The 21,327-nt window shown below is 40.9% G+C and overlaps 1 protein-coding gene across 1 annotated transcript in view; it reads right to left on the reverse strand.

The window, feature by feature from the left end:
• RTF1 (RTF1 homolog, Paf1/RNA polymerase II complex component) overlaps positions 1-21,327 on the reverse strand; it is a 53,109-nt gene that overhangs the window by 4,571 nt on the left and 27,211 nt on the right. The window contains exons 4-14 of the mRNA XM_058738137.1: positions 19,287-19,491; positions 14,013-14,127; positions 13,212-13,323; positions 5,053-5,188; positions 4,387-4,564; positions 3,349-3,431; positions 1,932-2,019; positions 1,730-1,837; positions 1,070-1,147; positions 254-375; positions 1-58 (exon numbers count right to left, since the gene is read on the reverse strand). Coding sequence (XP_058594120.1) covers positions 1-58; positions 254-375; positions 1,070-1,147; positions 1,730-1,837; positions 1,932-2,019; positions 3,349-3,431; positions 4,387-4,564; positions 5,053-5,188; positions 13,212-13,323; positions 14,013-14,127; positions 19,287-19,491 — 1,283 coding nt within the window. The remainder of the gene's footprint in view (positions 59-253; positions 376-1,069; positions 1,148-1,729; positions 1,838-1,931; positions 2,020-3,348; positions 3,432-4,386; positions 4,565-5,052; positions 5,189-13,211; positions 13,324-14,012; positions 14,128-19,286; positions 19,492-21,327) is intronic.

Genomic DNA, 21,327 nt, shown 5'->3' on the forward strand with positions numbered 1-21,327 from the left:
CACAAGGGCCTTCTCAGACTCTACGATGTTCCACTCCCGGTTCCGCTGGTTGATGTAACTGTGGGTGAGTAAAAGGGTGAGTCAGTCGGCTGGGGAAGGAGGGAGGGAACCACTGAGCCCTGACCCCTGACCCCAGAGCCTCATGCAGCCAGTGCAAGCACAGCATGTGCAAGGCCACGGGCTCACCTGATAACTGTGGCAAGGTCTGTGGGTCCAGGATAGGAGCCCAACCAAAAACAGATCTGTAACACACCTGATGGCAGATATGTTCTTGGTCCGCTGGCGGTCCAGGGCCTCTGCCCGTTCCTCTAGCTCATTCAGCTGGTCTTGGATTTGTTTGGCCTTGTCCTGATCCCCCAGGTCCTCAGCCATGGCCTGCACAAGAGAGAAGTGTGAGTTTTTGGCTATGACTGGCTCTGTAACAAGTATCCCCTTACTTTCAGCACAGGCAAGACATAGCCAAGAGTTTTTGGCTATGACTGGCTCTGTAACAAGTATCCCCTTACTTTCAGCACAGGCAAGACATTTGTTCACTCAGTGAACAAATGACAGGAGATATGAAAGAACGCTGAAAACAAACTTTACAAATGCAAGGTATAATTCTTATTACAGTAGTAACACCTTGTCATATAGCTATCTGGCTCTGGGCCCCCGGTTGCAGCGATATCTAACATTAACCTTGGAACCCAGGCCCCATGGGGCTGACTCACCCTAACAAGGCTCACCCCATCGTGATGTGAAGAATGGAAAGCCACCCACCTCAGCTGGGTTTGGCAGTATCATTTGTTCAGACCCAGTGCTCATATTACCCTGGGTTCTGTCTTATTACACACGAAACTAAAGTGACTTTCTAGAAAGTAAGGGGAACAGAACAGACACAATCAATTTCAATTTATAGAAAGGAAAATGGCCAAGGGATGCTGCCTCACTGCCTGGAAAGCCCTGTGTTGCTTATGCTGGAGCCCAGCATTTCCCCCCCATCTTGCCACCACTAACTTAGCAGAGGACACACAAGTCTGATTTCTACACCTTTCAGGATGAGGAAAGAGGTTCAAATGCAAGTCCTCACCTTTTCCTTTAGCAGCTGAGTCTTCTTCATAGCATAGTTGGGTGGAGCTTTCCTGAACCTTTCTTTCTCTTTTACAATCTGTACCAGAGAGGAGATACCAGCAGTGAGGTATTCCTAAACTAGTTTTGTAGACAGGCTAAATGAGCCCATTTTGGAGGCAAACAGCTAGTTAAGAGGGGGCTGCTCTTCCTACAGCAGTGTCATGCCCCAGAGAGAGAAAGCGAGTTCATTCCAAGGGATACTATGCTGCTTCCAGGGTCACGGAGATTCTTCTGGGACAGTCTGAAGGAACATGCACCAATAAACAGCAGCAGCCCAGGGACCTGGTACTGTAAGGCTAGCCACTGTCCAAGAGAACAGAGATCAAAGAATTTTACCAAAATGTTTTAGAGAAAGGAAACTCATGAAGGACCAAGCCTAGCAGAAAACAGATCCTTGAACTCTAAATACACGTCTTTACTCTAGGATTTCAAATGAGAGCGTATAGAGAAAATCTTAATGAATTATAAATAAAGTAGTAATATCAATATTCTCTCATCCTTATTCAATCCTTACGCAGAGTTAAACATATCAAGATATAGGGAAAGAAAAGAAAGTCATGATCTTCTCTAACACTGGTTCTTACTGAACCTCCAATCTCTGGGGTACCAGGTTTCTTACCTCTTCAATGTCCTGATCATTGAATTTATAATTAAGAGCTTCTTTAATAGACAATTCCTTCTTATTGATTTCATCTAGAGTGGGCAACTGCATGCCAGCAGAGAACATCTAGACCAAAACATGATTAAAAGCTTATTAAGGGATTTTAGAGACTTTCTCAGGGTCTTCATGAACAATTGGTAGGTGCTATCTATCCACTTACCGCCTCTTTCCACTTCATGAATTCACTTTCAGTGAATTCCTGGTTTGAGACAAACTCTAGGCGGAACACTCGTTGGTCATTGCCATGCCTACAGAAAAAAGAGAAAGCATCTCCAAGAATGGGTATGTTAACTGCAGTACCAGCAAAACAACCCTACCAGACTGTGAACCACCTATCTCTGTGGTTCTCAATCCTATCTGCCCTTTAGAATCATCTAGGAAGATCTAGAAATTCCAATCATCTAATCATCTAGGAAGATCTAAAAACTCTAATGCCAAAGCATCACTCTAGCTCAACTGAATCAGAATCTCTGGGAGTAGGAACCAGGCAATGAAATTAAACAAACAATACCTCCCAGGCTGTTTAATGGGCAGCCAGGATAAAGAATCACAGCTACCACTGGAAAAAAAACCAACAACAACAAAACGACTTGGCTAGTGCTTCAAAAGTCCATTTATAATAAAATGTTACAATCAACTGGCAGCGAGAATATGAAATACTATGTAGATATTTGAATGACAAGGAAATTTCATTCCTTAGAAAGAAACTGCTTTAAAAAAAATTTTTTTTTAATGTTTACTTATTTATTTTTTTTGAGAGAGAGAGAGAGAGACAGAGTGAGAGTGGGGGAGAGGCAGAGAGAGAGGGAGACACAGAATCTGAAGCAGGCTCCAGGCTCTGAGCTGTCAGCACAGAGACCAACACGGGGCTCGAACTCACAAATTCTAAGATCATGACCTCAGCTGAAGTCCGATACTTACCCGACTGAGCTGCTCAGGTGCCCCCCAACTGGCCCTTTTCAAGAAGACCAGGAAAGATGACAGTGCCAGGAGAAGAGAATGGAGACCACAGAGACCAAATTAGGCCATGCTACAGCTGGGTCTATTATCTGTTATTTTCAGTGATCCTGGCAAACTACTTCTATTCCTTTTCATATAGGGTCTCTAGAATTTTCAGGCTCTAAGAGGGCAGGGATTTTCATGTTTTTACTTTGTTTCTGCCTCTATCCTGATGCCCAGAACAGTGGCGGATAGCAAGCACTCAGCAAATATGTTACTGAAGAGAAACGAAGTCCTGAAAGGTGGCTTGACTTGTCAGAAGATGAGGTTAGTGACAGCCAGAAATAGAAGCAAGCCTCCTGACCACGGTCACCAAGGAAATGCCTGCAGGGCTCTGGGATGAGGGGAGCTTGACATTTTCCTTCTCTACGTCCCATCACGTCTTGTCCTGGATCTCCCCTGTGAGAGGGAGACACCCTACCTTTCCTTACGGGCAAAGGCAGAATATAAGTTTCCCCTCTAAGTCCCCACTGGGCACAACAGAAATTTACTGTAACAAGAAACGTCACACTGGGAGAGAACAACAGCTCCAACAGGCAGTGCCTGTGCAGAGGCTGCCACCGCCGCACCTCCCCTACCGTAGCTGTAGCCCTTTGTTTGTTCTGGTGCCACCAAGCTGGTAGACCTTGGCAGTTTCCACAACACCCGTGATCTCAGCCACCTAAGTGAAAGGACGGAGACACCAGTTAAAAACAGACTCTTTCAGAGCTCTCCACACCACTCTCTCTGGCTCTCCTGACCTAACTACAAAGAGTGACCCTGCACTAAGAGGAGCCCACAGCTGCCAGACGTTCTGGGCACCTTCCTCAGGTTTACAACCCAGATGGCCAAGCACCAGGCACCCCACGCACAGAGTGAGTGAGCGCCAGGAGAGGAGGTGGTTAGCCTGGCAGGGCCCATTAGGAGCTTCTCCTCTGACCCAGTCCTCCCTTACTAAGGGGATACACTTGGGACTTCAGAGGTCAGTGTTATCAATCAAACATGAAGACCATGGAGGTCAGTTTCTGTTTGTCAAGCTTTCCGGGATGTGGCATGGCTGCTGGTCCTCACAGAAGGAGGTAAACACATATTAAAACCATACAACCCAGGATAAAACAAACAAAAACAAAAAGAAAAAAACATCAAACAGCTATGTTCCAGCCATCCAGATCACAGAAGCAGTGCCAGAACTCACAAAACCACCTCTATTAGGTCAGAGGGTGGTTTTTTTGTGTTTTTGTTTTTAAACCTCAATATAATTCTGTTTCAGAAGTCTCTTGGTATGTAACATGGAAATTTTTCATTTATTTTTCAAATGAACAAAGCTTCCAGATTATGTAACAACCAATGAATACTCCCTTCTTGCTGTTTCCCTTCTTGCTTTTATATGGAAGGGAAAGAAAATTATTCTAAATCCAAACCCCCCCCACCCTTGGGCTCCAAAGACCGTCAATAGTTCATGAAGGATCTCTGGTCACCTCAGACTGTCATTATTCTATGGGTGTCTCAATTAGAGTCTATTTTCCCATCAAATGGTGGCAGAAAAGTGACAGATCTGTGTCATTCAGCAGCTCCTATTCCAGTTGAGAATCATTATATTTAAAACACGGACAATTGTCCAGGAAAGAAACACCAACCCGGTAAACTGGTTTGCTGTTGTGGTTTCCAATGCCGATCCGTACAAAACATCCTGTGACAGTTTTAGCAAAGAAGGGCATGTGACACCAACGTTCCAGCTTATGCCGTGATAATCGAACCCGATTCAATTCCTCGGGTAAGGAGACGGGTTGTGATTTGGGAGGGATCTCTTCTTTCCTGTGAGGAATAAAGGACACTGAGAAAAGTGTTCCTCATAAAAACAGATCAAGATACATAAATACTACCAGTTTCTTAAGACTTGACTTGACCAAGGTACATGTGATTAACCACCGAAGAAATAAATGAAGCAACAGGAAAGAGTGGTAATAGAATCCTGTTCCTAATGGTACTGTGAACTGTCTTCAATGACGTGGTCATCCCAGATAACCTATCAGAGTAAGAAAACAAATGGAAGCTCCAAGACGGTCTGAGGATGACATGAAGTCAGTTCCTACCTGCCAGGCCCAGACAAAATGTCCAGGGGTGCAGTTAGCTAAGAGCCAAAGGCAGGAGCATATTTTTTGGGGAACTCAGCTCTGCAATTGAAGGTGCTAAACCAAATCAAAGTTCACCATCCAAACAAGACGATTTTGGAAACTACACTAAGCTTCTTCCCAAAGAACCCACCTAATCCTGACTACTAGACCAAAATATACACAGCTTACTCCTCTTCTTCATCAGATGACGATGTTCTGGATGAGCGGTCTGACTTTTCACTGGACTTGTCATCCTCTTCCTCTTCCTCATCATCAGAGTACACCTCACTGGTTTTTAATGGCTGTTTTTTAGCGAGGAGCTCGGCTAAAATCAAAGGGGAAATGTTTACCCATGTTCTCTCAATAAGAAACTGAAACATCTTTCATCCCTGAAAAAGAACTGGGACATGGAGCCCTGTCCTCTGTGGATTGCACTGTGATTACTTGGGTTATATACAGAGGCGAGTTAAACTAGAGTTAAATCATTCAGGCACAAGCCTCAACAGACAAAAAAAGGGGCTGGATGCTTGTTGCTAAGTGGGCAGAAAGCGTCACCAACTCTATGCACAGGTGTCTGTTATTACACTCAAGACACCTGAAGACGGGCAAGAAAGATGGGGAAAAATTTTATGATGTCTTTAGAGGGTCTTGGAGAAAAACTTTACTTTCAATTTAAAGTGGTCTTTTGTAACAACCCAAATGTCTGCACAGGGGAATGGCTGAATCACCTCTAGTACAGCCACCCAAATGGACCACTATGCAGCTATAAAAAAGGAACAAGCCATCACACTAAATCCTGAGTCAGAAAATATTTTTTGGAGGGGCAGACAGCAGATACTTTAGGTTTGTGCTTCATGTGGTCACTATTTCAACTACTCAACTTTGCAGCTGTAGATAAAAACCAGCTACAGACGGAGTGCCTGGGTGGTTCAGTCAGTTGAGCACCAACTTCAGCTCAGGTTGTGATCTCATGGTTTGAGTTACAGCCCTGCACTGGGCTCACTGTTGTCAGCCCAGAGCCTGCTTCAAGTCTTCTTTCTATCTCCTTCTCTCTCTGCCCCTCCCTCGTTTGAACGCTGTCTCTCAAAAATAAACGAACATTAAAAAAAAAAAAAAAGCAGCTACAAACAATTATGAAACAAATGGGCACTGCTGCTTTCTAATAAAATTCTATTTATAAAAATAGGTAGTCTAGGGGTGCCTGGCTGGCTCAGTCAGAGGAGCATGAGACTCTTGTTCTCAGGGTCATTCGTTTGAGCCCCATGTTGGGTGCAGAGATTACTGAAATAAAACTTGAAAAAAGCAAAACAGGGCACCTGGGTGGCTCAGTCGGTTGAGTATCTGACTTCAGTTCAGGTCACGATCTCACATTTTGTGAGTTCGAGCCCCAAGTTGGGCTCTGGGCCTGCTGAGGATGCTCTGTCCTCCTCTCTCTCCCTCTCTCTGCCCCTCCCCGCTTGTACTCACTCTCTCAAAAAATCAATAAAACATGAAAAAAAGAAAAGTGACCTGAAACAGAAGGAAAAGAACTTTCAAAAACAAAACAAAACAAAACAAAACAGGTAGTCTACCAAACACCATGTGACATAAAAACTAAGGAATAACCTCTAAGATCTATAGTTAAGTGAAAAGAGCAAGGTAGAGGAAAGTATGTATGGTGAGCTACCATTAACTTAAGATGGAAGGTGAATCTGTGTTCTTTTATTTAAAAAAAAAAAAAAAAGGAAGAATGTAAAAAAATTTTTTTAAGTGGTTGCCTGTTACAGAAGGGAGGCCAAGGGTGAAACAGAAAGGTATAGATGTTAAACTTCTTTGAATATACCTTGTTTAGTAGCTCTGACGCCTTGATTTGGAACCTTGTATTTCTTTCCTTTTTTCAATTTTTTTTTAGAGAGATAGCATGCACGTGAGTGGGAAGTGGGACAGAGAGAGAGAGAGAGGATCTTAAGCAGGCTCCATACTTAGTGTGGAGTCCGAAGTGGGACTCAATCCCATGACCCTGGGATCATGACCTGAGGAGAAATCAAGAGTAGGACGCTCAGGGGCGCCTGGGTGGCGCAGTCGGTTAAGCGTCCGACTTCAGCCAGGTCACGATCTCGCGGTCCGTGAGTTCGAGCCCCGCGTCAGGCTCTGGGCTGACAGCTCAGAGTCTGGAGCCTGTTTCCGATTCTGTGTCTCCCTCTCTCTCTGCCCCTCCCCCGTTCATGCTCTGTCTCTCTCTGTCCCAAAAATAAATAAAAAACATTAAAAAAAAAATTAAAAAAAAATTTTTTTCAAAGATTCTGGGACAACACTAATTCAGTACAACCTGAAATAGAATCAGCTAAGATGAATTACAACTGATGGTGGTAAAAATACATGTGGGCAGAGAAAAGTCTTAACTGGACAAATTTACAAAGCTCATGAAAATTTAGGGCGTTTAAAGCCTACAGTTATTCACTGCAATATTCACCAGAAAACAGTCTGCAGAAAACACCTATCACGTGTTACTCAACCAGTAGTATCAATAGTTAACGCTGGTGAGGAAAACAGTTAACTTTGTTCTCATGGACTTAACTGTCCTTTATTCCATGAATTTTTGTCAGAAATAGAAGATGAATATCCCAATTGCCTTACCATTAAGAAGTTGGCAGGCTTAGCAGTGGTAAAGCTTTACTGCAATTTTTTCTAGCTGAAATTTTTCTGAATGAGAAGAACTACCCTTAATTACTATTACTGAACACCAAAACAGCTTTAAAAATTAACTTTTCGGGGCGCCGGGGTGGCTCAGTCGGTTAAGCGTCTGACTTCGGCTCAGGTCACGATCTCGCAGTATGTGAGTTCGAGCCCCGCGTCGGGCTCTGTGCTGACGGCTCAGAGCCTGGAGCCTGTTTCAGATTCTGTGTCTCCCTCTCTCTCTGACCCTCCTCCGTTCATGCTCTGTCTCAAAAATAAATAAACGTTGGGGCGCCTGGGTGGCTCAGTCGGTTGAGCGTCCGACTTCAGCTCAGGTCACAATCTCACGGTTCGTGAGTTCGAGCCCCACGTCAGGCTCTGGGCTGATGGCTCGGAGCCTGGAGCCTGTTTCCGATTCTGTGTCTCCCTCTCTCTCTGCCCCTCCCCTGTTCATGCTCTGTCTCTCTCTGTCCCCCCCCCCCAAAAAAAAAAGTTGAAAAAAAAAAAAGAGTAGGACGCTCAACCAACTGAGCCACCCAGGCACCTCCCACTTTTTTTTTTTTTTTTAAAGTAAGCTCTACACCCAACGTGGAGCAGGAACTCACAACCCTGAGATCAAGAGCCATGCTCTACTGACTGAGCCAGATAGGTGCCCCTAGAACCTTGTATTTCATGTAATCATGGAACAAAATAATAATAAAAAGTTACCTCTACATATCACGAGCAAAATGAAATACAGTATTCAACTGATAGCACAATCACACAAATAGGAACTGTAACAGGTAACTTTATTTTTTTTTAAATTTTTTTAAATTTTTTCTTTTTAATTTTTTTTTTTAACGTTTATTTATTTTTGAGACAGAGAACGACAGAGCATGAACAGGGGAGGGGCAGAGAGAGAGGGAGACACAGAATCAGAAGCAGGCTCCAGGCTCTGAGCCATCAGCCCAGAGCCCGACGCGGGGCTCGAACTCACGGACCATGAGATCGTGACCTGAGCTGAAGTCGGACGCTTAACCGACTGAGCCACCCAGGCGCCCCATGTAACAGGTAATTTTAAAATGCATTCAAAAGACAGACATATAGATCAATGAAATAGCCCAGAAAGAAAACCTTGCATATATGGTCAAGTGATTTATGACAAGGGTGTCAAAACCACTGAATGGGGTTGATACTTTTTGAAAAGTGGTGCTGGGAAAATTGGATATACCATGTGCAAAAAAACTAAAAAAACAAAACAGAAAGAAAAGAAAATGAAGTTAGATCCTTACTTTACACCATATGTGAATCAAAGGTAAATGTAAGAACTAAAACTATAAAATTTAGAAGAAAGCATAGGGGAAAGCTTCATGACCTTGGATTCGGCAATGATTTCTTAGATATGACACCAAAAACACAAGCAACAAAAGAAAACAATTTAAGATAAATTATACTTCATCAAAATTAAAAACTGTATCCACTTAAGGATACCATCAAGAATAAAAAGAAACCATGGCGCCTGGGTGGCTTAGTCGGTTAAGTGTCCGACTTCGGCTCAGGTCATGATCTCACGGTCCTTGAGTTCGAGCCCCGTGTCGCGCTCTGTGCTGACAGCTCAGAGCCTGGAGCCTGCTTCGGATTCGGTGTCTCCCTCTCTCTCTGCCCCTCCCCCATTCATGCTCTGTCTCTCTCTGTCTCAAAAATAAATAAACATTAAAAAATTAAAAAAAAAAAAAGAGTGAAAAGAAACCTAAAGAATGGAAGAAAATATTTGCAAATCATACATCTGATAAGGGATTAATGTTCAAAACATTTGAAAAACTTACAACAAAAAACTAAGAACTTGATTAAAAAATGGGCAAAAAGGGTGCCTAGGTGGCTCAGTGGGTTAAGCATCTAACTCTTGTTTTTGGCTCAGGTCATGATCTCACAGGTTGTGAGATGGAGCCCTGGACATGGACCCTGCTTGGGATTCTCTTTGCCTCTCCCCCATGCCCAAGCTCTAAACAAAATGAAACAAAAAATGGATGAAGGACTTGAACAGACACTTTATCAAAAAAAGATACCCTAATGGTCAATAAGTGCATGAAAAGATGCTCAACAGCACTAATCATTACGAAAATGCAAATCAAAACCACAATGAAACACACATTTTTTATTTTTTTAAATTTTTTTTTTTCAACGTTTTTTATTTATTTTTGGGACAGAGAGAGACAGAGCATGAACGGGGGAGGGGCAGAGAGAGGGAGACACAGAATCGGAAACAGGCTCCAGGCTCCGAGCCATCAGCCCAGAGCCTGACGCGGGGCTCGAACTCACGGACCGCGAGATCGTGACCTGGCTGAAGTCGGACGCCTAACCGACTGCGCCACCCAGGCGCCCCCACACATTTTTTATTTTTATTAAAAAAATTAAAAAAAATTTTTTTTGTTTTATTTATTTTTGAGAGACAGAGAGACTGAATGCGAGTGGGGAAGGGGCAGAGAAAGAGAGAGGGAGACACAGAATCCGAAGCAGGCTCCACGCCCGACACATGAACTCACAAGCTGTGAGATCATGACCTGAGACAAAGTCGGATGCTCAACCAACTGAGCCACACAGGCACCCCCAAGAAATTTTTTTAATGTTTATTTATTTTTGAGAGGAAGAGAGAGAGAGCGAGCTGGGGAAGGCAGTGAGAGAGGGAGACACAGAATTCAAAGCAGGCTCCAGGCTATGAGCTGTCAGCACAGAGCCTGACGTGGGGCTCGAACTCACAAACATCGACATTATGACCTGAGCTGAAATCAGACGCTTAGCTGACTGAGCCACCCAGGTGCCCCTGAAATACCACTTTATACCCACTAAGATGGCTATATTCAGAAAGACAATCAAGTCCTGGTAAAGATGTGGAAAAAGTAGAACCTTTATACATTGCTGGTGGGAATGCAAAATGGTGAAGCCTCTTTGGAAAAGAGTCTGGCAGCTTCTCAAACACAGAGCTACCATATGCTTCAACAATTCTACTCGTAAGTAAATACCCAAGAGAAATGAAAACATATGTCTACCCAATGACTTATACTCAAGTGCTTACAGAAGCATTATCCTTAATAGTCAAAAAGTGGAAAGAACCCAAATGTTCACCAACAGGTGAATGGATAAACAAAATGCATATATTCATTAATGAATCAATGTATATTACAACATGAATAAATCTGGAAAAAATTATGCCAAGTGAAAAAAGCCAGACACAAAAGACTGTATGTCATAGGATTCTAATTATATGAAATGTCCAGAATAGGCAACTCTACAGAGACAGAAAGCCAATTACAGGTTGACTAAGACTGGGGAGTGATAGGTCTGGGGGTGGTGATGGCTAAAGGATACGAGGTCTCTTTTTGGGGTAATGAAACATTGTAAAGTTTATGGAGTTTTATAGCACAGCTCTGTGAATATACTAAAAGCCACTGCCTGGTACACTTTAAATGAGTAAACAGTATACCACCTTTGTTGTATCTCAATAACACAGTTATAAACAAAACAAAACAAACTTCTGCTTTCTGATTCTGAAATGGACTTATCAGTATGAAGCTCACAAGGATAAAATTTATCTTTTAAAAAAGATCCAACCCCTGTGTACTGAAAAGGCTTAGAAATCACCACCAACCCAGTAGCATGAGCACTCATGAGGAGCATGAGTGGGGGAGAGGAGGGAGAGGAGGGAGAGGAGGGAGAGGAGGAGGGAGAGGGAGGGAGAGAGAGAGACAGAGAGAGAATCTTATGCTGAGCATGGAGCCCGACGTGGGGCTTGATTCCACAACCCTGGGATCATGATCTTAGCTGAAATCAAGAGTCGGACGCTCAGCCTACTGAGCCACCCAGGTGACCCTAAGATGGGACAATTTGAGAATACATAATACTTGCAATGGATTAAAATACACAAAAGTATGTTTAAATCCATTAGTTCACAAGGATATTCAAAATAAGCAAACAAACCTCGTTGGTCACCTCTGGAAGTTGCTGAGGTACTATCTCAATCTGTTGAAAACTAGTAAATAAAGGGGGAGAAAAATCAACCATTTATTCTGCCTTTCCTATACAAAATGTACCTGATGATAACTAAAGAGCTGATGAGAAGTTTACAGAGGTAAGTGAAGAAAGAAGACAATAAATGAAGAAAGAATAACAGATTAGAATATCATTATTTTGTAACTCATAATGAATTAAAACATCTAGGTAATGATTATCAGTGGCTGTGGGGAAAGAATGTACGACTATTTCCAATTCTTCACTCTTCTCTGTACCCATGCCCTTTGCCATATGTCTTGATAGTCCTCCCAGCCATTAATGATGGGCCTGGTCATGTGACATGCTTTGGCCAATAAAACATGCACACACCTGACACTGTGCCTGCCAATTCCAAGTCTAAGGTCTTAAGAAGCATCTCATGTTTCTGCCTGCCCCTATTACACTTCTGCCATCACCATGAGAAGAATGTGCCCTAGGTATCATCATCATGAGAAAAATGTACCCGAGGTCAGAGGAAAAACAGATAGGTATAACAGACCTGGTCCCAACCTGCAGCCTGGAGACAATCCAGGCTAACTTGTACATCAGGCAACCCTCTCCTGAACTGCAGATGCATGAGCAGGAGCAAATGAGTACTTACGAGTTTGGAATAGTCTTTCATTTCACATTATTGTGGTAAAAGCTAAGTGATAGAGCTGGTAATATCATAAAATGAGACACAATCAGATATTATGTGTCTCCTGATGGAAGAATGTAGCACCACCTAAAACTTAGCCTTCCCCCAAAAAACAAAACAGACACAGAGCAAGTCTGAATTTGTCCAGTTTTCTAACTAGAAATTACAGGAAATTCAAGAGATTAGAGCAATGCATTTAATACCATCGATGGGATGTACCCAACATCTGAGAAACTATAGAACAAATGACCTAGTTTCTTCAAAACAGGCTGCAAGGGGGAAAAAAAGAGATGTATAGGAATATCTATACAGATTAAGTGACTTCAGGGACATATTCACAAATCACAATGTGTAGATTTTGTTTAAGATCCTGATTCAAACAACCAAATTCGTATTAATGATATAACAACTGAGAAATTTGAACACTGACTAGATAATTGAGAATACTGAGAGTCACTGTTACTATTTTTTACATGTGATAAGGATATTGTAGTATGCTTAAGAGTCTTTATCTTTTAAAGCCACATATGGAAATATTTATGGGTGAAATACAATAATGCTGTGATTTACTTCAAAATAACCCAATAAAAGAGGGGAGTATAGATTTAACAAGATTGGTGATGAGTTGATTGTTGAAGCTGGATGATGGGTTCATGGAGGTTCATTATACTATTCTCTGTATGTGTTCAGCATTTTCCATAATAAAAAGCTAAAACAGGGGGTGCCTAGGTGGCTCAGTCAGTTAAGTGTCCAACTCCTGCTCAGGTCCTGACCTCATGGTTTGTGAATTCGAGCCCAGCATTGAGCTCTCTGTTGTCAGTGGGATTCTGCTTGGGATCTTCTGTCCTCCTCTCTCTATCCCTCCCCCCCTGGTTCTCTCTTTCTTTCTCTCTCTCAAATTAAAAAAAAAAAAAAAAAAAGCTAAAAAGGGGGGGTGTCCTAAAAGGGGGAGACATAAAAATGGGCACCAAAAAGTCAAATCATACAATGAGAGACACAAAGTAGCCATTACAACATTTTCCCCACTGACCTGTTCTGTTCTTTCGTTTTTCTCGCTCTGCTTTTAGCTCTTCCATGGCTTGAGATTTCTTATCTAGTTTCTCATCCCGTTTGGAACGCCGTTCCTTGTTGTGGGATGTTACCTGGGAAGGGAAAAATATGTAGGATGGCTCTTTTTATTAATAGCTAATGACAACATTCTCTATACCTAACGATTAATCATTCCGTTTTCCAATGTGAATCTATACTGGCTCTAGAAACTGAAGCTTGTTTAAGGGGAGAGAGCATCCCCTAGTGGAAAAAGAGAATAGAGCAGTGAAATCAGCCCCCGTCTTACCTGCCCGAGAATCAGAAAACCTAAGAATTATAGGAATAAACACTTTCTGGAAGGACGCCCTAGATCACAGCTAATATTTTTTTTTGACACTGTCAACAAAGCTTTTTGTGATGAATGTAGAGATGACTAATTTTCACAGCTACATTTATTACCAAGTCCAGGATGACATACACCTGAGTGAACATCATAACCAATCTGGCTACCTGGGACAGGACATTTATCAACTTTCCCTTAAGGGATGCGCACCCAGCAGTGAGTTCCTTTTTCAAACGCAGACTTGAGTAAACAATTCCTGAGGAATTGAACAGCACAGCTAATGGTGAAATGGTATGTCCAGAGATTAATGAACCTATAAGATGAAGACAAGTCTTGCACTAATTGAACTAGGCTGATTTATATAAAACCATTAAAAAAAATAAAACCATCTTTTACATACACACACACTCAAAGCAGAGGTTTATTTTTGGGGTAAGCAAGAACCACTGAATTTCCTACCTGAGATTCTTGAATCTGTGTCAGCTTTTTCTTTTCCTGCTCCTCTTCTTGTTTTTTCTTTTTTTCTTTCTTTTCTTTCTTTTTGGCTGTTTTTAGTTTTTTCCTGATTTCAAATCTGGTTAAAAGGTATTTGGTTTTTAGATGGCAATGAAATATTTACAAAAACTGATTTCTATTAGATATGAGAAAGGAACTACTAAGGGGGAAGGAGTTAAACTTTCGGTTTCCTCCAAGAAAACTCCAATGTTCCTCATAAGTACATTAAAAATATTGAACCTAAGTACACCAAACATAGTTCAAAGCATTAAGTTGGAATAGACTTAAAATCAGAGAAAATATTTAGGATACTATTGTATCCTGTTGGTAACACATAGCTCTTCTTCAACCTTCACATAACAGTTGATTTCTGGATAAGTGTAATGATGTCCTATTGGAAACAGAATGAAACCAGAGAGAGCCACTGTCAAATTTTAAAGGTGTTCAGGAAAAGGCTGTATCTTAAAAACACCATTCTTGGGATGCCTGGCTGGCCTAGTCAGTAGAGCGTGAGACTCTTGATCTCCGGGTTGTAAGTTCAAGCCCTATGTTGAGTATGAAGATTACTTAAAAACAAAATCTTTAAACAAAAACAAAAGCAAGGGGTGCTTAGGTGGCTCATTTGGTTGAGTGTCCGCCCCTTTATTTTGGCTCAGGTCTGGTTGTCACAGTTTGTGAGTTCGAGGCCCCACATTGCGTTCTGTGCTGACAGTGCAAAACGCTGCTTGGGATTGTCTGTCTCTCTCTCTCAAAAATAAATAAACCTTGGGGCGCCTGGGTGGCGCAGTCGGTTAAGCGTCCGACTTCAGCCAGGTCGCGATCTCGCGGTCCGTGAGTTCGAGCCCCGCGTCAGGCTCTGGGCTGATGGCTCAGAGCCTGGAGCCTGTTTCCGCTTCTGTGCCTCCCTCTCTCTCTGCCCCTCCCCCGTTCATGCTCTGTCTCTCTCTGTCCCAAAAATAAATTAAAAAAAAAAAAAAAAAAAAAAGTTGAAATAAATAAATAAATAAACCTTAAAAAAGGGGGGCGCAAAAAAACCCCACCACTTTCCATCTTTCATTAGGAAAAATGCCACAACGCCACCTCCACACCAGCAAACATAATGAATAAACATCCTATTGTCTTTAACAAATGGTAATCTAGGCTCCTTTCCTATAACAAAAATCAGGCTTTTATAAAACAAAACTATTTTTTTGTACGTAAATGTAAGGAACATTATGGAAGGAATAAAGGAATATAAAAAACACTAAACTCTTTCCATAACCCTTTAAAATAACCCCGTCAATTTTTTAACTTAATTTTTAACACAGTACACAAATTTCTTTTGTTATGTCCTTTTCATTCATAATTAAGGCTGTTAATGTACTTTTATAAGGGAATATAAAAGAGAACTGTTAATGAATTTACTGCTTAAGATTCTCTTTCTCTCTTCCTCTGCCCCTCCTCCACTCATACACTCTGAGGTGTGTGTACACATGCTCTCTCTCAAAAAAATAAAGAAAAAATAAAAATTAAAAAAAAAAAAAAGAAGATGGTGGCCGGCTGGCTCAATTGGTAGAGCACGTGACTCCTATCTCAGGGTTGTGAGGTCAAGCCCCATGTTGGGTATAGAGCTTACTTGAGGAGGAGGAAGAGGAGGAGGAAGAGGAGGAGAAAGAGGATGAGAATGAGGAAGAGGAAGAGGAAGAGGAAGAGGAGGAGGAGGAGGAGGAGGAGAAGGAGAAGGAGGAGAAAGATTTCAAATCAGTAACTTAACCTGTACCTTAACAGAGTGGAAAAAGAAGAGCAAACTAAATGTAAACCAGGCAGAAAAAAAGAATTAATAAAGATTATGGCAGGAATTAATGAAACATGGAATTGGAGTACAATAGAGATAATCAATGAAACCAGAAGTTGACTATTTGAAAAGATCAACAAAACTGATAAACCTTTATATAAATTGGCACAGATAAAACGACAGAAGATTCAAATTACTAAAATCAGGTATGAAACAAGAGACAACACCATCAACCATACAGAAATAAAAAAGATACCATAAGGGAACACTATGAACAACTGTATGGCAATAGTATGTAATTTGGATGGAATGGGAAAAATCTCTAGAAAGCCAAAAACCATCAAAACCGATTCAAGAAAAAAACAGAAAAATCTAGACTGATCTGTAATAAGAGATTGAAATAGTAATTTTAAAACTTCCCACAAAGAAAAGCTTATGCCCACATGGTGTCCCTGAAGAATCCTCCTAAACATTTAAAAAAAGAAATAACACCAATTCTTCACAAACTCTTTCAAAAAAAAAAGAAGAGGAAACACTTCTCAAATCATTCTGTGAGGCCAGTATTACCCTGACACCAAAACGAGACAATGACATTAAAAGAAAAGTATAGCTTAATATCTCTTATGAATACTGACATAAAACTCAACAAAACAGCAGAAAATGAAACCCAGCAACTTATAAAAAGGATGACATACCATGACCAAGTGGGATTTATCCCAGATATGCAAGGTTGATTCAACATAAGAAAATCAATCATTGTAATATATCGATTATTAATAAAGCACAAAAATTTCGCAACTATCTCAACAGACCCAGAAAATATTTTTGACAAAATCCAACAACCTGTCTTGATAAAAACTCTCAACAAACTAGGAATAGAAGGAAACTTCCTCAAATGGACAAAAGCCATCTATGAGAAACCCACAGGTAATATAACACTTAATGATGAAACACTGAACGCTTTCCACCATAGATCAGAAATAAGACAAGGATGCTCTCACTCTTCCTCCTCAACATGAAACAGGAGGACAAGAAAAATAAAAGGAATTCATATTAGAAAGGAAGAAATAAAATTTATTTTTAAAAATTAATTTTAATGTCTTAATATTTATTTTTGAGAGAGAGAGATAGAGAGGGAGAGAGAGGGATAAAGTGTAAGCAGGGGAGGGGCAGAGAGACAGAGAGACAGAGAATCCAAAGCAGGTTCCAGGCTCGCAGCTGTCAGCACAGAGCCTGACTCAGGGCTGAAACTCACAAACTGTGAGATCATGACCTAAGCTGAAATTGGACCGTTAACCAACTGAGCCACCCAGAAGCCCTCAAATTTATCTTTTTTTGCAGATTACATGATCTTATGTATAGAAAACCTAAAGGAATCTACTAAAAACTAATAAATGATCTCAGCAAGTTTGGAAGGGGAGGGATCAATATACAATAATTAACTGTATTTCTATATATTACAAGGAGCAATCTGAAAATGAAACAAAGAAAACAATTCAATTTATAATAGCATCCAAAACAATACAACATTTAGGAATAAACTTAACAAGTGCTAGCCTTCTACACCAAAAACTGTAAAACAGTGTTTAAAGAAATTAAAGAATACCTAAATAAGTAGAAAGATACCAGGTTCATGGAAAGAGTTAATATTGTTAGGATGGCAACATTTCCAAATTTGATATATATACAGATTCAACACAATTTCCCAACTGTAAAAATCCCAACTGCTTTTTTCACTTTTGCAGAAATGGACAAGCTGATATTACATATTTCATATGGAAATGCAAAGGGTCCCACATAGCCAAAACAATTTTGAAAAAGAAAAGCAAAGTTGGAGGACTCACACTTCCCAAGTTAAAAATGGACCACACGGCTATGGCTACAGTAAACAAAACCATGTAAGACAGACATATAGATAAAAAGAATAGAACTGAGAGGTAACAAATAAACCTATATATGTAAGGACTGATTTTTGAAAAGTGTGTCAAGACTGTGGAAAGGAAGAGTCTCTTCAAGTGGTATTGAGACTAACTGGATGCCTAGATGCCAAAGAATAAAACTGGATGCCTACCTCACAACACATAAAAAAAATGATCTAAAAATGGATCAATGATCTAAAACTCTAAGACTCTTGGGGCGCCTGGGTGGCTCAGTCCGTTGAGTGTCCGAGTTTGGCTTGGGTCATTGTCTCACAGTTTATGAGTTCAAGTCCCACACTCGGGCTCCCTGCTGTCAGCACAGAGCCTTTTATGCTACCTACACACCCTTAAAAATTTTTTTAAAAGAGGCAGCCCTACAATAGGTGAAGAACCTAACAAGGATCTCATTACTGAACAGAGGATCTCACTACTGGTGCTGTTGGTTATAAAGTGGGATGCTAATGGTGTTTACATATAAAGATCGTTATTAAGATTAAATGAGATCCACATAAAAACTTATTAAGTGAAAAGGAGAAGTTACTGAGTTACACCACTGCACTGTCATATAGTTAAACAAATGAACTACAAAAAAAAATCTCAATTTTCTGTGTATGGCTCTGAGCTTCCATCTTATTTATCATTTCTGTAAACATTTCCTCTAGTCACTAAAAAAAGGCACTGACTCAGTCAATTGCCTCATTCATATAAGGTGAAAAATATAAAAACCAAGCTGGACATAAGCCACCCCTTACTCTCGAGTTACTATGTGATTTTAATATAGGGCTTTGATGGCCTTATAGAAGACCCTCTGCTCTCTACTGTAAAGAAATACAAACTTTAAGTCATCCCTAACCATCTGGGCAATTCCAGCAGTTTCTTCTGTCCTGTTTGTTCCAAAACAGGTAACCTCAGAAGCATTTATACTCAAAACAAATGTCTATTACTTGCAGCTGACTGAAAGCCAAACATTCTTGCTTAGGATAACTTACTATACTTAATATGGTCTCCACAAGGGAACCCAGGCTCCCAGATGAAATGGAACTAACTGCTATCAGAACAAATTCTGTTTTTCTTTCATGACATTAAGTAGGCAGAAAAGGTTCCTACTTCTGAGGACAATTTTATCTCTAGAGACAAAAAGCACGTTTATTTCTTTAAAAAAAATTTTTTTAAGTAATCTCTACACCCAACAGGGGGCTTGAACTCACAACCCCGAGATCAAGAGTCACATGCTCCACTGACTGAGACAGCCAGGCGCCCCAAAGCATGTTTATTTTTACCGTGAGATTCTGTTATGAGATAAGGAAGAACTTTTACCATTTAAATAAGGCAAAAGTAATTCAGAAAACAACGAAGCAGCTTTTGACTATCAAAAAGCAATTTAATGTTTGAGACTTTAAACAAAAATACATAAACCATGCTGAAAAGATGATCAGATATGTAACTCACAAATCATAAGAAGTTCTAAGTCTTGAATCCTGGGATGATGGGCTGCAAATGTGAATTTTGGAGAATTATTTTATCATTAAGAAGTCACAACCTTACCTTTTTTTCAACACCTCCCTCTTCTCTATGCGGTTGAACAGTTCTTGCTCTCGCTCCTTCTCTGTCATCTGCTCCAGACGGGCCCTGTCTTCCTCATCACCCATGAGGTCTTCTCCATAGCCATCATGGAACTCTTCATCTTCTGAAGAAGAGTCTGAATCTGAACTGGAGGAGGAGCTGTTGCTATCAGAGTCTGACACTTCACCTACAAGGCCGAAACGCAAGATTAGGTTATGCTACAGAAGACTAGGGCCACACAGGGGAACCCCTCCCCCCCAACCCAGTGTTGATAATCACTATCACCCCTGCTTTCTTCTTTTTTTTTTAACGTTTATTTTTATTTTTGAGACAGAGAGAGACAGAGCATGAACGGGGGAGGGTCAGAGACAGAGGGAGACACAGAATTCAAAACAGGCTCCAGGCTCTGAGCTGTCAGCACAGAGCCCAACGCGGGGCTCGAACTCACGGACCGCGAGATCATGACCCGAGCTGAAGTCGGACGTTTAACCAACTAAGCCAGACGGGTGCCTCATATGCCATTGAATCTTTGAAGAGTATAAGCCTGAACTATCTAAGAAAATTCTGTGAGGTGATAACGAAAATACTGTCTATCTGAACAGAAGCCACGTGTGGCTACTGAGCAATTGAAATATGGCTAGTACAACTAATTGAAAAACTCAATTTTAAATTTTATTTAATTTTTAACTAATTCAAATTTAAATAAATTCTGTTGTCAAATGTTCTCCAACTTGGGCTGGCTGGTTTCAACAACAAACTATTCAGGTTACGAATTTTTGGCAATAATCCATAAGTGATTTTTAAAGTATCTTTTTAAAATATTTCATCAGGAAGCACCTGACATATGTTTGTTCTATTAGTAGTGGCAGTAATTTGGATTACTTGGTTAGGTAGTATCCCCCAGATTTTTTCCTTTGTAAAGGCACCCTTTTCTCCTTTGAAGTTAAGAAGATACTTTGAGACTGTGTAAACAGCTTGTTCTCCAACAAACTTTCATCCAGTGGTTTTAACACTCACAATTCTTAAGTAAAGCAATTGTTACCATGATGGTTGAAAAACAGTGATCTTCTATCATTTCTTCTACATCTATTAGTTAGCATTAAAAAAATTCAGTGTTTTAATGAGTCATGACACTGACTGGTGAATTCCCAATGAAACTGGATCTTGACAGGATAAGAGGTGATGGAAAAAGGCAGTATACATTACAAATGAGTATAAAGTTAAACTAGCAATTTAAATTTTTTTTTTCAACGTTTTTTATTTATTTTTGGGACAGAGAGAGACAGAGCATGAACGGGGGAGGGGCAGAGAGAGAGGGAGACACAGAATCGGAAACAGGCTCCAGGCTCCGAGCCATCAGCCCAGAGCCTGACGCGGGGCTCGAACTCACGGACTGCGAGATCGTGACCTGGCTGAAGTCGGACGCTTAACCGACTGCGCCACCCAGGCGCCCCTAAACTAGCAATTTAATAAGAACTCTGCTTGACTCAATTTGAGCAAACCTTCACAGGCATGTGCTTAAAACCAGGTTGGACTAATTCTATACAAGCCAGTTTGTACATACATGTTATTTCTTAAAAGAAATGTAAAGTTTATCATTCTAGTCTTGGAACAAGTTCACTTTCATTCTAGTATTAGCAAAAATTCTGGACTTGATTTCAAAATAAGAACATTAAAAAAAATTTTTTTTAATCTTTATTTATTTTTTAGAGAGAAAGAGAAAGCAGGGGAGGGGCAGAGAGAGAGGGAGACAGAATCTGAAGCAGGCTCCAGGCTCTAAGCTATCAGCAAAGAACCCGACACAGGGCTTGAACTCACGGACTGTGAGATCTTGACCTGAGCTGAAGTAGGACGCTCAACCAACTGAGCCACCCGGGTGCCTCAAGAACATTTTTTTTTTTTTCAAACAGAGTTTGTATCTGGTTCAGGGATTTTCCTCCCTGGCCAGACTATGCATGTGTAAAGGAAAAGAAATGAAAGGGGCACCTGGGAGGCTCAGTCGGTTAAGTGTCTGACTTCAGCT

Source organism: Neofelis nebulosa, chromosome 7 (genome assembly GCF_028018385.1).
Source record: "Neofelis nebulosa isolate mNeoNeb1 chromosome 7, mNeoNeb1.pri, whole genome shotgun sequence".
NCBI lineage: Eukaryota > Metazoa > Chordata > Mammalia > Carnivora > Felidae > Neofelis > Neofelis nebulosa.